Source organism: Mytilus trossulus, chromosome 11, assembly GCF_036588685.1.
Source record: "Mytilus trossulus isolate FHL-02 chromosome 11, PNRI_Mtr1.1.1.hap1, whole genome shotgun sequence".
In the NCBI taxonomy this organism is placed as follows: Eukaryota; Metazoa; Mollusca; class Bivalvia; order Mytilida; family Mytilidae; genus Mytilus; species Mytilus trossulus.
This window is the reverse complement of record NC_086383.1, coordinates 69585533-69600836: the sequence shown is the minus strand read 5'-3', so window position 1 is coordinate 69600836 and position 15304 is coordinate 69585533. Positions and strand designations below refer to the sequence as shown.

General features: G+C 31.9%; 2 protein-coding genes across 2 annotated transcripts in view; both read right to left on the bottom strand.

Moving 5' to 3' along the window:
• LOC134691476 (uncharacterized) overlaps window positions 1-2455 on the bottom strand; it is a 36240-nt gene extending 33785 nt beyond the window's left edge. Inside the window, exon 1 of the mRNA XM_063552021.1 lies at window positions 1885-2455. Coding sequence (XP_063408091.1) covers window positions 1885-2397 — 513 coding nt within the window. The 5' untranslated portion in view covers window positions 2398-2455. The remainder of the gene's footprint in view (window positions 1-1884) is intronic.
• LOC134690270 (uncharacterized) overlaps window positions 2433-15304 on the bottom strand; it is a 40654-nt gene continuing 27782 nt past the window's right edge. The window contains exons 6-10 of the mRNA XM_063550247.1: window positions 12743-12814; window positions 10297-10558; window positions 5389-5892; window positions 4328-4434; window positions 2433-3101 (exon numbers count right to left, since the gene is read on the bottom strand). Coding sequence (XP_063406317.1) covers window positions 2433-3101; window positions 4328-4434; window positions 5389-5892; window positions 10297-10558; window positions 12743-12814 — 1614 coding nt within the window. The remainder of the gene's footprint in view (window positions 3102-4327; window positions 4435-5388; window positions 5893-10296; window positions 10559-12742; window positions 12815-15304) is intronic.

The window sequence follows — 15304 nt, the reverse complement described above, 5'->3', positions numbered from 1 at the left end:
CCACCCCTAAAATAAAGAAAAAAAAATCCCCCCCTCCAAATTTTTTAGAAGATTATTTTATTTTCAGGAAAAAATTGCAATTTCAGAGTTCCATATACTTTAACAAAAGTTATTGACTGGAAACTAGAACAAGAGTGCATACGCTGAAATGTCTCGCCTGTTTTACTTATCATTGAATTTATGTTGAAAGTCTGTAACATGAAGTGTTTACCTTAAGTATCACATACACTTAACATTATCAATGTTCTATGATAATGAGGTCATGGTCAGATGAACCAGACAAGACAGACATGTACACCTTACACTCTTTCATTCGCCAGATATAGTTGACCTGTTGCTTATAGTATCTGATTGACTGACAAAATTACGAAAATGTATCATTGACCAATGAACCATGAAAATGAGGTCAAGGTCAGATAATACATGCCAGACAAACATGTACACCTTACAATTATTTCATTGACCGATAATAGCTGACCTATTACTTTAAGAATTTGAAAAACAGACCGAAACACAAAATATTTACATTGACCAATGAACCATGAAAATGAGGTCAAGGTCATATAATACTGGCTAGAATGACGGGTATACTTAACAATCATTTTATACACTAAATATGGTTGACCAATTACTTATAGTATTTTAAAAACAGACAAAAACACAAAAACTTAACTTTGACCAATGAACAATGAAAATGATGTCAAGGTCAGATAATATCTGCCAGACAGACATGCTCATCTTACAATCATTTCATACATCAAATATAGTTGACCTATTGCTTATAGTACTTCAAAAACAGACCAAATCACAAAAACTTAACATTGACCAATGAACAATGAAAATGAGGTCAAGGTCAGATGAAACCTGCCAGACAGACATGTATCCATTACAATCATTCCATACATCACAAATAGTTATCCTACTGCTTACAGTATTTGAGAAACAAACCTAATTACGTAACTTTAACCTTGATCACTAATCCATGAAATTAGGTTAAGGTCAGGTAAATCCTATATGACGGACATGTAGACCTTGCAAGGAAACCATAACAAATATAGTTATCCTATTACTCATAAGTGAGAAATTGACGTCACAATTTTTTTTTTCAAGCAGTCACTGAACCATGAAAATGAGGTCAAGAACATTAGACATATGACAGACGGAAACTTTGTAACATAAATTATCTGCATACAAGATATGAAGCATTCAGGTCGTCTACTTTCTGGAATATAAAGCTTTATACCAATTGTTTACACCACCACCGCCGCCAGATAGTTATACCTATGTCTCGCATACTGCGACCTTCGTTGCAGGCGAGACAAAAATGCTTGTTTTGTGATCTGTAGAACAACATAAAAGAATCGAAAATTAACAGAATAATTGTATGAAACTTTTAAACGAAAACACTTGAAATATGCAGGGAAATTAACGCAGTGTCAAATTTTCGCGATTCTACAGCTGCCTCTAACAAAGCCAAAATTAAACACACGCGAAAAAAAACTGATATATGGTATACATTTATAGTGCTGCGATACATTTCATTACATCAAAACAGCACTGAACACAAACAAAAATGCTCAACCTTAACTGTGCTTTTAGAAATATCAATTAATCATTCAATCAATTAACTGGTAACATATTGGAGATATTTTTCCCCCGAATATAAAAGTTACATTAGTTTTTTCTGATTTGATCAATTAATTTCTTTTGTATACAGTCAATTAAGTCAGGAATAGGACAATTGTTTTCCGTTCATTTGATGTGTTTGAGCTTTTGATTTTGCCATTTGATAAGTGACGTTCCGATTTGAATGTTCCTTGCAGTTCGGTATTTGTTATTTTACTTTTTTTGAAAAGAAAAGGGGTATACAACAATATTACTAACCTTTTCAAAGACCCAATTTAGAGGACATTTCGTTTCATGTATTTTCCCATTCTCGCATCTCCATTGTGCTTTCTTTTTTGCCTCTGACAAAGGTATTAAACACTTTTTACCATTGCATATTTCTCCAACTTCTATATCAAACAGATCTGACATTAAATGGTGACTTTGTTTACCAAAACAACGACGGTAAAACTGAAGAATTCGTCCAAGTGCCAAAGTCAGGCATTCCTGTGTTGTTGTTGCTAAATCCGGTGATATGAGCTGCTTTGACACGTCATTGATGAGGTATGCAATTATTCTCTGCCCCTCAACATGAATTTGAAGTTCATTTTTATTGTCAGCATCCATAATTGCAGCTTGAAAATAAAGACAAAAACGAGAGTCTTCTACTTTCAGAGGCCAGATGCTAATAGCAGCCCCAATAAGCTTGAAAGACAAAGCAGATGGAACCACTGTCTCCTTGAGATGATAAGCTATGCATAGTGTTTTGTCGTCTGTTGCATTTCTGCGCATTTTTTGTGGAATATTTTCCTTCACAATGCAGGGTACTAGAAAAGAATCTGCAGCAACTTAGGTTCTACAAGGATATCTAGATGGAGGAGGACTTGCACTATATATTCCTTTGTTCTGATATCGGTCAAAATTTCCTTGAAAGCTGGTTGTGACCAAAGAGTAATAAGATCTGTCTTCTTTAGAACTCCAGTAGATGATAATTTTTCAAGTATGTCTCGAACAGGTCCTTTTTCTGGCCAAAACATTATGTCTGTAACGAAGGCTCTCAGGATATTGACCATTGCTGAAGGTTGAATGACAATGAAATCTCTCAAAGCAGGTTCATCGAAATACAACAGCTTTCCGATTGAGTGCTGAACAAGTAAGAAATCGTCTACTCTTCTTTCATTTAGAGCAAATTCATTATTAGATTTGTTTATCTCTAAAAGTCTCTTCTTTGTTATCAACTTTACTCCCTCTGCTCTCATATCTGATATCTGTAAATCAAGAGGCACCCAAACAATCGGCATCTGTTGTCCCCATGTTGACTGCTGAAAGGCGATATCAACTAATGTATCCTTCAAGCGCTCAATATCTCGATCTGCTGCATCCGTTGCATTCATGAAAAAGACATTGTCATACATGATATGCTCATGAAGCTTGTGTAAGGAAAACATTTTCCGCAGTTCTTCTTTGAATTTAAGCACCAGTTTCTTTTGCTCATCCTGTCAATCATAACAATGAAATGGTTAAAAAGTAAAGTCACAAAAATACTGAACTCAGAGGAAAATCCAATCGGAAAGTCCACATTCAAATGACAAAACACATAAAAACGGAGTGAACAAGAACCGTCATATTCCTGACTTGGTACAGGCATTTTCAAATGTAGAAAATGGTGGATTAAACCTGGTTGTATAGCGCTAATAGCACAAGACAAAAACAAAAACGTAAGTAGGAAGTTTGCAATCACAAAAAAGCTTTTTATTTCTATACAAAAAATCATTTGGAGAGGGCTTTTCTTATAATTGCTAACATATTTCATAGAACCATTTGTAATCAACCGAAATATTTTGAAACACTGTTAAACAATAACAAAACCTATTTTTTTCAGATGACTCAAAATTTTCAGGTTAAGCTTTAAAAACGTACATTGTATCTCAGATTTTCGACCATGTAAATGTATTTTATCCTCTTGACTGCCAAGTTGGTTACTGCAAAATATTTTGAAGTGAATCCCATTTCTACTGTTTTCCACCGATATAACCAAAAAGTATCCCAAAACAGAAACCTTATTGTTTTATCAAAGTGGAAAAATTAAAGCGAGAATTCATTTCAATAACCATTACTTGATCGAACGACTAAGTTTTCAATGCAAAGTCATGATTTTCCAAACGATTTTTTCATTAGTGTTTAGTGTTTTTTTCCTAAACTGTTGACTCAACATTGATTCAGAGATTTATTATAGTTTTCCAGGGAGTGCTTACAAGCACTTATTTGACAATAACTTGTCCACTTATATCTATTTACAAAATAAATTTCAAAAGATCTTGTTTGCTATACATCCGATCTTCAATAACAAGTAATTGAAAATTGTAGATCAGTGGATGCATAAGGTTTGTTTCCATTTGACATAGTTCATGTAGTTTAAGTGGCATTGACTTTGATATAAAATTATTACAGATAATCTTTTTTAAGACTCAAGAGCTACATATATGATTGCATAAAAAGGCTGTATTTGGTATATTAAAAGTACATTTAAGTCTTATTTAATATGACAAATATAGGTTGGGCCCTCAATTTAAACTTGGCCCTTGACAAAAAAGTTTAGTGCCTGATTGTTTCAATTATTAAATATTTAAAAATATGGAGGGAGAAACAATTTTGTCGCTGAAATTTTGCATATGTGTGTTGAAAAGTAAGACGGAAAAATGAATAATAAAGGCAGACATACCTCTGAGAAGCTATCACTATGAGTGGCCGCAAACAAAATTCTTGGCATTTTATCTTCAGTTTTGTTACAGTATGTCAATACAGAATTAATCCAATGCTCCAGAATAGCTACAACAGTAAACCAAGTAATAAAATGTTTCCAAAAGATTCATTTTATTTCAAATTGCTTGAATTTTCATGATTAACAGTACAGAGGTTTTCCAAACCTATTTTCTGATTTTTCTGCAGACTTCTCAATAATATATTTTATCATGATGGATATATATAACTGTATAAAGCTTGCCATTTTAGCCATGATTACATTGATTCAAATTCATGTTACTTTTCTTCTCTTAAAAACTAATCAAATAATTGGTTAACTATAGTATTGAAATACAAATATAATTGATTGCTGCAGAAGCGCTTTATTCTTAAAATAACATTTTGCTTATCATTCTGGATACAATACATTTGTTTTATATACAGATATAGTTTGAAATTTGACTTAAAATAGCACAAATAAATTAAATGATGTTTCTTGTTTTGTAATGTCTTAGGACGGAAATATTTTACAGCCTTTAGCATTAAACTTTTGATTATTATCACTGTTTCATTTCCGTAGATCAATCATTATCAGAATGCAGTGGAATAAATGGTTAAACTGTCTGAATTATTCTTTTCATCTCCTTTTAATTTGCTAGACACAATCTAGCTACTCTAAGACTGACGAATTTGGACTAAGAATCATGAATGACAACACTGTTGACAATATATCAATCTAGCTACTCTAAGACTGACGAATTTGGACTAGGAATCATGAATGACAACACTGTTGACAATATATCAATCATGACTGCGAAAAGTGTGAATCAAACTCATTTAATAAAAGTTTTATGAACTCTGTGTTTCTGTATTGTAAATGTTATAGATTCTCGATCTCCTATATTGGCCCTTCAGTATCTTGTTTACTACAACTAACTTCGAATCTATATCAGGGTCAATACAGAAACGTCCAATTAATTACATTATATTATAATCTCTTAGAGTATTTCAAAATCCAATTGTCTATTCAAAGCCACTTACATGCTGCAGTAACATCTCCTTGCGGATATTCTTCTAATTCTGTATAAAGGCCTTTACGTCCATCAAACATCAGAATGAACGTTCCCCTGTGCTGGATAAATAACTGATGGGTCATATCAAATGATTTTTGTCCACCAAAATCGACCAGATCTGATGGTGCTATATTCATGATATTTGTACCTTTCTTAATCTTTACCAATAAGTCATCTTGAATGGAATTAGCAGTATGAATTGGTGGTTCCTGGAGGTTTTTTGGTGTCTCCTGATTAGATTGATGTGACAATTGTCGTTGTCCACCAGAAGAGGTCTGTCTAGATGCTGGAGTTGTTTTTCGACGTTTCTTATTAGAAGGACCGTCATCCGTATTTGATGAACTTAACTGATATTCCTTTATTTTCGATTTTGGACCACCTGGAACTTCTTCTTTGTTCTCAGCTGGCAGACTTGGTTTTTTCTTTAAATCTGGATTTCCAAGAAGTAGTTTCGCTAAAATATCACCACTACCTGTCAAGGTTTAAAAAAGAAAAAGAGGAAGTATGATAAGAGCAATTATTTGACCCCGGAAATTGTAAAACTAATACATGTCAACTAATTCAAGCCTTACAAAATAATATTAATTTTAATGATACATAGAATAACTGCGTTGCACATATTTTATCCATCCAAGGGCTTAACTAAAATAATTTTTTTTGTTTAATAGTTTTTTTATTTTTTTACAAATATCTTAGAGAAATGAAGGCTTGATAGCAAATACAATGCAATTTCTAATTGAATCAATATTTCCAAGGGGCATAACTCTTTTTAAAATATTTTATCTGCACTGATTTTCGGATTTGTCCAAAACAAAATAAAAATCTGGCAAGAATTGTACATATGAGAGCGCTAACAATTTAATTTTTCCATATAATCAATATTTTCAACAGTCATAAAGAACTGTTTTACAAATAATTGATGCACTGTTTTTTGAAGTTGTTTGAGACATTGCTGATATCAGCCTATATGATATAAGATTCATAAAAATCTTGCAAAATTGTACACAAGAGGGCGCTAGCAAAGAAATTTTATACATAATTAATATTTTCAAAGGCCATAACTCTTTTAATAAACAGCTGCGCCATGATCGCATGATACGCCCTTCGTCTTCTGTGAGAAGTTTTATGCAATAATCATAAATAATTTCTGAGAAACGGTGCGACATGTGAAAACAAAACTTTTTTTTACAAAAAAACTCAATAACTCTAAAATAAAATTGTTAATCATCACCAAAAAATATACAGATCTTTAGATTAATATAACTAAGAAGTGTTTAAAGTTTTAGGCAATAGTCATTAATGGTTTTTTAGATACGATGCAACATGTGAAAACCCCCCTCTTTTTTCAAAAAAACTCAATAACTCCAAAATTAGATTTAGTCCATTTGCAAATTACTGACTTAATTCTGTTATTACACACTTTTTAAACAAATTACTTCCCTTTGTTAATCATAGACTGGTTCCATACCGGACAAAATTGGCTTTTGCCAATGCAAAGCATGATGAATTAAAAGTGATGTATCGGCAGTTTAACTTATTTTTCATAAAAAAAAAAATTTTAATGTCAAAAGTATTTAGTTAAATAACAAATTAATGCAATTAAAAGATTTGAAAACCTTACACACATTACGCACAGGTAGATTTGCTCTTTCTGCTATCTCTCCATTGGAAATAAACAGCTGCGCCATGAGCGCATGATACGCCCGACTTCTTATGTGGAAGTTTTATGCAATAATCATACATAGTTTCTGAGAAAGTTAAGCAATAACCATATATTGTTTTTGAGACACGGTGGGACATGTGAAACCCCCAACCCTGGTTTTTTTTTACAAAAAAACTAAATATCACTAAAATAAAATTTTGAATCAAAACCAAAAAGTATTCAGATCTTTAGATAAATATAACAAAGAAGTGTGTAAAGTTTTAAGCAATAATCATAAATTATTTTTGAGATACGGCGCGACATGTAAAAGAACCTCCCCTGTTTAACAAAATACTCAATAACTCCAAAATAAAGTTTTAAATCATCACCAAAAAGTATACAGATCTTTAGATTAATATAACAAAGAAGTGTGTAAAGTTTTAAGCAATAATCATAAATTATTTTTGAGATAGGGCACAACATTTAAAAAAAACCTCCCCCTTTTTTACAAAATACTCAATAACTCAAAAATGAAATTTTGAATCATCACCAAAAAGTATACAGATCTTTAGAATAATATAACTAAGACATGTGTAAAGTTTTAAGCAATAATCATAAATCGTTTTTGAGATATGGTGCGACATAAAAAAAACTCCCCCTTTTTTACAAAATACTCAATAACGAAATTTTGAATCATCACCAAAAAGTATACAGATCTTTTAGATTAATATAACAAAGACATGTGTAAAGTTTTAAGCAATAATCATAAATCGTTTTTGAGATATGGTGCGACATGTAAAAAACCCCTCCCCCTTTTTTACAAAATAAGTAAGAACTAAGAAGTGTTTAAAGTTTTAAGACATAATCAAGAATCGTTTTTGAGATACGGTGCGACATGTGAAAAAAACACCCCCCTGTTTTAGTTACAAAGTGCCGTAACTCAAAAAGTTTTAATCTTATTTTCACCAAAAAGTATACGGATCATTTGACCATCATAAGAAACAACTATGTTAAGTTTCATGATATTTGGATAAGTCGTTCTCAAGTTACGGTGCGACATGTTTACGCCGGACAGACGGACTGACGGACAGACAGAGGTAAAACAGTATACCCCCCTTTTTTTAAAGTGGGGGTATAATAATATAAAAACTTAAACATAGATCTGTGAGAAAACTCACATTTGGATATACCACAAAAATGTTGCTGCGATATCTCTGAAAAAAGTTGCTTAATTCATTAAGATACATACTCTGGAATACTAGTACACGTTTAATTTTAAAACTTTAAAATATATGATTGAGTAGGGAAAAACGAGAATGTGTCCATAGTACACGGATGCCCCACTCGCACTATCATTTTACATGTTCAGTGGACTTTTAGGTTGACCCATTATAGACGGATATCATCACTGTTACTACTGATTATACATATTTTGACTTTTAGATTGACCCATTACAGACGGAAATCATCACTGTTACTACTGATTATACATATTTTGACTTTTAGGTTGACCCATTATAGACGGATATCATCACTGTTACTTCTGATTGTACATATTTTGACTTTTAGGTTGACCCATTATAGACGGATATCATCACAGTTACTTCTGATTGTACATATTTTGACTTTTAGGTTGACCCATTATAGACGGATATCATCACAGTTACTACTGATTATACATATTTTGATTTGGTCATCACTCTATTAATTGGACTTTTAAATTCAATATCTATTAAAACAGAATTACTTAATTTCCTGTACCCATTTCATCTGTTATAAGCCCCTGTCTGAAGGATTAACTCTACCCCTTGATGGTCATGATTTAATCAGTGACTATTTATCTTTACAATTCTCAACAAGAGACTAAAATTCTTTACCAAATTATAACAAAATCTAACCAAGAGTACTTATTTGTGTCATTCTTTTTCTCCACTATCTCAACTGTTGTGTGCTTTCATATATATAGAAAATTTCAAATATCTATAAAATCATAATTTTTCCTAAAATTTTTAAACAGACTCTGAACATTTTCTCATAGTTTAACTTTGTTGAAAATTCCTTATCTAAATAACCTAGCATTAAGAATATATTTTTATCCTGTATATTAAAACTTATATATTAATCAAAGCGGTCGAAATCACTGATAGAAAGATTGGAACAGTAGCTAGAAAAAGGTTATCTAGTGATCACAAATACCCCTGCCAATGCAGAAAAAAAACATCATCTGTTAACCCCCAAAATTGTAAAGGTTGTCTTGCCTATGATTGGTGCTGTCATTGTAGTACTGCAAAGTTGACTTCCATAAACAATTTCCAATTATCAGTAAAAACATAAAAATAAAGACTTAGATTGTATTTCTTGATTCTGCACAAACACCTATGAAAATATCTTTCAATTTGCTAAAGGTTTGTAAAAAGTGATTGATATTTGAACAATTCTAAATCTAGGCTGTTTTTTTTAATGTTTACTCCTATATCAGTAACCTACAGAACATAAGAAAAATCATCATGAAAAAGCTACTGAATAAGGTTTGAAACACTTTTAATCAGTATAATACAGAAGATTGAAATGTTAATATCTAAACCATCAAAATGGATTTGAATTGTTTGAACATGTGAAAGACATTGAATTTATTTATGCTATTTCTTATTTCAAAAGGTAACTCAATAATCATTGAGAACCAAAATAAAACCTTATTTGTAAGGTAACTAAGTTTTTGTTTAATGTTATATTCTATGGTCCCTGACATTTAAATGGGAAAATAGTAAATGAAATGTCCGTCCTTGTGTAAAAAACGTTTTGTTTCTGTCTTCTTTTTTTGAGCCACATAGATGATTTAAAAAGTGTCCATTGTATGGCTGTGAACAAAAGTTGCAGTCAAATGAATTATCAATTTCATGTAAACTGTATCAAGTTTTACAGTTACATCAATAACTCTAAAACGAGAATTGTGTTCATCAAAATGTTATTCTAGTCCTAAATTATATAACTAAATTCAAACAGAAAACATGCCTTGTTGAAATTTTAGTGCTTCAAACATTAAATTGTTGTTATCTTTAAGGGCAATGCACTTTATAGTCAATATCTAGCTATTGTACTAAGGCTATAACAATTCTTGTTAAGCCAACAAGACAGTGAAAGAAGAAAGAACAGTTTTCTATAAGCTGAAGATAATTTATATGTCAATGAAGAATCTTGTTGAAAAGGCCACATCATAAAACACATATTACATACCTTTTTCCAACGGAATCATCTTTCGTTGCTGTAAGTCGATGCCATTTCTTCCGAAATGAATAATTAGTCCATCAGTTGAAAACCATGTTTTTGGAATTTCCTCGCCGATAAGAATACTTGCAAGCGACGATTTCCCAATGTTACAAGGCCCAGCCAAATACACCCTGTTTTCATAGGAAGCAAATGTTCCCAGAGCTACAAGATCCTGAAAGTCATTTTTACTTAACTGCCTCAGTTTGGTCAAAATGGGATTTGATATTTCCTATAAAATTAAGAAACGTAATTAACAGTGTAATAAAATTGAGAATGGAAATGGGGAGTGTGTCAAAGAGACAACAACCCGACCAAATAAAAAACAACAGAAGGTCACCAACAGGTCTTCAATGTAGCGAGAAATTCCCGCACCCGGAGGTGTCCTTCAGCTGGCCCCTAAACAAATATATACTAGTTCAGTGATAATGAACGCCATACTAATTTCCAAATTGTACACAAGAAACTAATATAAAAATAATACAAGACTAACAAAGGCCAGAGGCTCCTGACTTTGGACAGGCGCAAAAATGCGGCGGGGTTAAACATGTTTGTGAGATCTCAACCCTCCCCCTATACCTCTAACCAATGTAGAAAAAAAAAACGCATAACAATACGCACATTAAAATTCAGTTCAAGAGAAGTCCGAGTCTGATGTCAGAAGATGTAACTAAAGAAAATAAACAAAATGACAATAATACATAAATAACAACAGACTACTAGCAGTTAAGTCTATTAAATTGTTTTTATGTTGGTATTGAGTAGCTATGATAAGTCAATATGAAAACATTGTAGCTGCCCAATAATATTGTTTCACAAAGAAGTTAGAATCACAACATGCACAGTAAGCTAAAACTATTTTAGGTCCTTTTTGGTCATAAACCTCTTAAACTGTTTCGGTTCCTAATTACAACCTTGGCTTTCAACTATTTGGCTTCGAGCTTTCCTGATGAAGATAAATCTAGAAAAAATGCTTGCAATCCATGAAATTTATGAAGTCATGGAAGTGTTGTATTTAATTTTTATAATAAATATACGGGATCCATTTATTATGTTCCCAATGTGAATAACCTATGCTCAGGTTTCCTTTTATCTATTTCAGAAGATAAAGTAAATCTTAAGGTGGCAACTCCATCAGGCAAAGTTATCAGGATTTTTTTCGCTGGCAATTCAAACCTTGTTTAATCTCCATACTTTCACACATTTCATAGTTTTAGGCTTTCAACTTTTAGTAATGGGCTATGAAGTATCAATATATAATGTGTGGTGTGAACAGAAAATACTATCAAATAATAGAAATTGACGTCATAAAACTTAAGTACTATTAAAATGTTAAGTACATTTACTTTATTCTTGATTCTGTTTCTTGTAAAACATTTTTCAACAAAAAAGATATTTACTTGGTTTATACAGAATAATTTTCAAGAACAAAGAAGAAGGCACCGATTTATTTTAAAGATTAAGGTTATTTACCATTTGTAAAGATGAGCTTGGCTGTTCTTTTACGGGTCCTATTGATTTTCATTCACTCAATTGTTTAAGCTTTCAGAAGTTGTAGTGCCTGTCTTACCTGATGAAGGCAGATCAGAAACATATCTTTGACACATGGAAAATAGTATCATGTTGTTTTATGAAGGTCTCGCAAAGTTTGTGTTTTTTATTTTTTCTAAAGGAAAAGCTGCAAAAGAATCCAACTAAAAAAATTGTATCAGTTCCTTTCAGCTTCCTTTTGCCCCTTATCTATCAAACATTGTATGAACTTATTTATGGAAAGCTTAAGCTGCTTCTAATAAAATTCTTTTTTTATACAATTTAAACTTTTTTTGGGGTGTGGACCAATTAATTTATATTCTATTTCTATATCATGTATATAGGATCAAATCTAAAAAGGAAAGTCATTAAAAAAGAGGCTTAGCATCAGTATGTTGTTACTTTTTCACTGCAGTGACAGTGATCTGGAAGGTTTTGTTCACTATGGGCCCAGGGCCCCTCAAAAATAAATTCAATGGGCCATTTTAAAAAATAATGGGCCATGTTGTCAAATGAGTGGGCCATTTGAATTGACTTCTGTAAAAAAATAAAAAGTATCATTATTTTCCCATGTTTTGGAAAAGAGGTGTTGGTACAAATTTACCCATTGAGTGTTAATAGCAACTGTTTGATGACTACCAGACCCAGAGATACCTCAAATATCATAAAAAAAATTCTAGTGTACTTTCATGATTTTACTTCGGTAATGAGAAATTTTGACTATTAGATGTAAAATTTCTAAGTTTACCCTTCTGTTGCACCTAAGATGGTTTTGTGTGTCTTCCCTTTTTATGGTATTTATTTTTTTATCTCTCTACATTTTTGTAAATCGCTTTATATTGTTTTATTCTGAGTGTAAGCATTTGTAATTCTAAAGCATGTGTACCTGTAAGTATTCCATCACTTCCTTATACTGCCCCTTTTCTTCTTTTGCTGCTAGATCGTATGGAGTCTTACCCTGAAATACAGACAAATATGTATATTACTTTCATCTGTTAGCAACAAAGAAGACTTTTGTAACAAGTATCTTACAATAAGTAGGACCAGTAGCAGCTGAGTGGTGTTTTACTTTATATTGACAATATTCAGACGGTGTTCATCAGTACTTTATATGATTCGGCTAAAATGTGCTCTAAAATGCAAATAAATGGAAAGTTGGCACTGTCAACAGATGCTCCCAATACTGCACAATTATTGACAGAAATAAAATTAATTGTGAAATTGCCTAATTCCTGTTGAATTGTGACATGGTTAAAATGACCACATGCAGGAAAGCTGTTAACACATTACAGTTCCAGAAGACAATAAATCACTTGCACATTCTATGGTGTTTCATTTGAAAAAATATAAAGGAGATCAATTTACAACATGCATAGTTATGACTTGTTTCCGATGGAACAAACATTCCGAACAAACTTTCCTCTGAATTCAGCACAATATCTTCGCAACCCTGAGAGATTTTATTTGAAGGTGGTTATACATAAATTTGCAAAGGCAAAGCTGAATTTAAGTTATAATTTTGATTTGATTTTTGGTGTTTTAACGCCACTTTAAAGCACCGCTTTTGGGCTATTTCATGGCGGCCAGTTTTTATTGGTGGAGGAAGCTGGAGTGCCTGGAGAAAACTACCGACCGAATTTAAGTTATAAGATATTGGTATTTTTTAATATTCAATTAAAATAGCATGGTCATTTGTGAATTCAAATGTCAGCTGATTGTGTTGTCGGACTTTTACTTCAACCTACACTTATTTTCTGTATAATTAACAATTCATATACAAACTAATTTAAAGTCTTTTATGCAATCAAAAGGGAGGTGATTGAAATGTGTGTGGGTAGTATTAGAGACAAGATTGATCTCTACTGTATTATGAATGTGCGGTTTTGTCACCTTTTTAGTACTGTTGCAAAAAATCATTGCTATTTTAAATTCATTTCTAATATATGACAAATTATAAATTTGTCAAAATTTTCTTGACTCTAAAATGTATCAAAAAGATTGATAAAAAACGTACACAATTCTTTAAAAATATTAGACTTTGAACTCTGGAGATAATGACAAAAGAGAATGATTTATTAATTGTTATACAAGACATCTAGCATGTCTAGAAAGGAAGAATTAATTTTGCCTTCAGTTTCATGAAAAATGACACTCCTTTTATGGTATGGAACCTTGTGGTATTATTTCATTGTGACCCCTAGACTTATACTCAAAGTATTGTCCAAAAACAAGAAAATCCAAGTTTGTTCTTTTGCCCCTAATTCCTAAGCGGTTTGTCCATGACCCCCAAAAAGCAATCCCCACATTCCTTTTGAGGTATAGAACCTGTGGAAAAAACAACAAATTTCCGGCCCCTTTATGGCCCTTAATTTCTAAACAACTAAAACAATAACCCCCCAAATCAATACCATCCGTCCTATTGTGGTATGGAACCTTGTGCTATAATTTCGTAGAGATTCATATACTTTCACCTCAAGTTATTGTCATTTTTCAAAATGGAAGGATGAACTGCATACTAACATTGAATACTGGCAAAAATCTTTTGTATACTTCAGAAAGGTTGCATAGATACATATTTGTATAATTTCCAATATAAATTTCTACATAGGATTATTCCTACAAATACATTTTTATTTAAGATTAAAATCAGAGACACAAAGTTATGTTTTTTTTACATCCAGCAGTGTATTGTTGCCCCAGACATTTCTACCCACGTGACTGTTGTATTTGACTGTTAACATATAGCAAAATAACATTCCTTATTGCTTGTTATATTATTAGTATATATGTCAATTTCATCAATAAGTATTTATGAAAATAATTTTTAGAACATAGATAAATGATATGAAAATGTTTTGTCGTGAGAAATATATATATAATATATCAATAACAAATCAAAAATACCGAAAATTTGAGTTAACATAAATATGCGAAAGAATATCTAAGAACGTTTTGCGGGAAAATATGAATGCCTAGTACTCAAATCCAATCTATTAGAAAATTTGAATTATTACAGAAGAGTGTCCACCATGCACTTGTACTGCACTATTATTAGAATATTAGAATAGAATGATAAACAAATGGATGATAATTATATATACATGTTATATAGAAATATTAATATAATATTCAACAACAACAAGTACACGGATGCCCCACTCGCACTTTTATTCTCTATGTTTATTCGACTGCACATTGGGGTCAAAACTCTAATTTGGAATTATCATATCATAGGGAACATGGAAGTGGGACAGACAGACGGAAGAACGAAGTACGGACAAAAGGAAGCACAGACCAAAAAAACATAATGCCCCTACGTGGGGCATAAAAATAAAGGCCCTTAAGAGCCTGTGTCGCTCACCTTGGTCTATGACCATATTAAACAAAGGACACTCTCCAACAATGTAGAGGAGAATAGACTTATTGATAAAAATCTCTATTTTGTTGA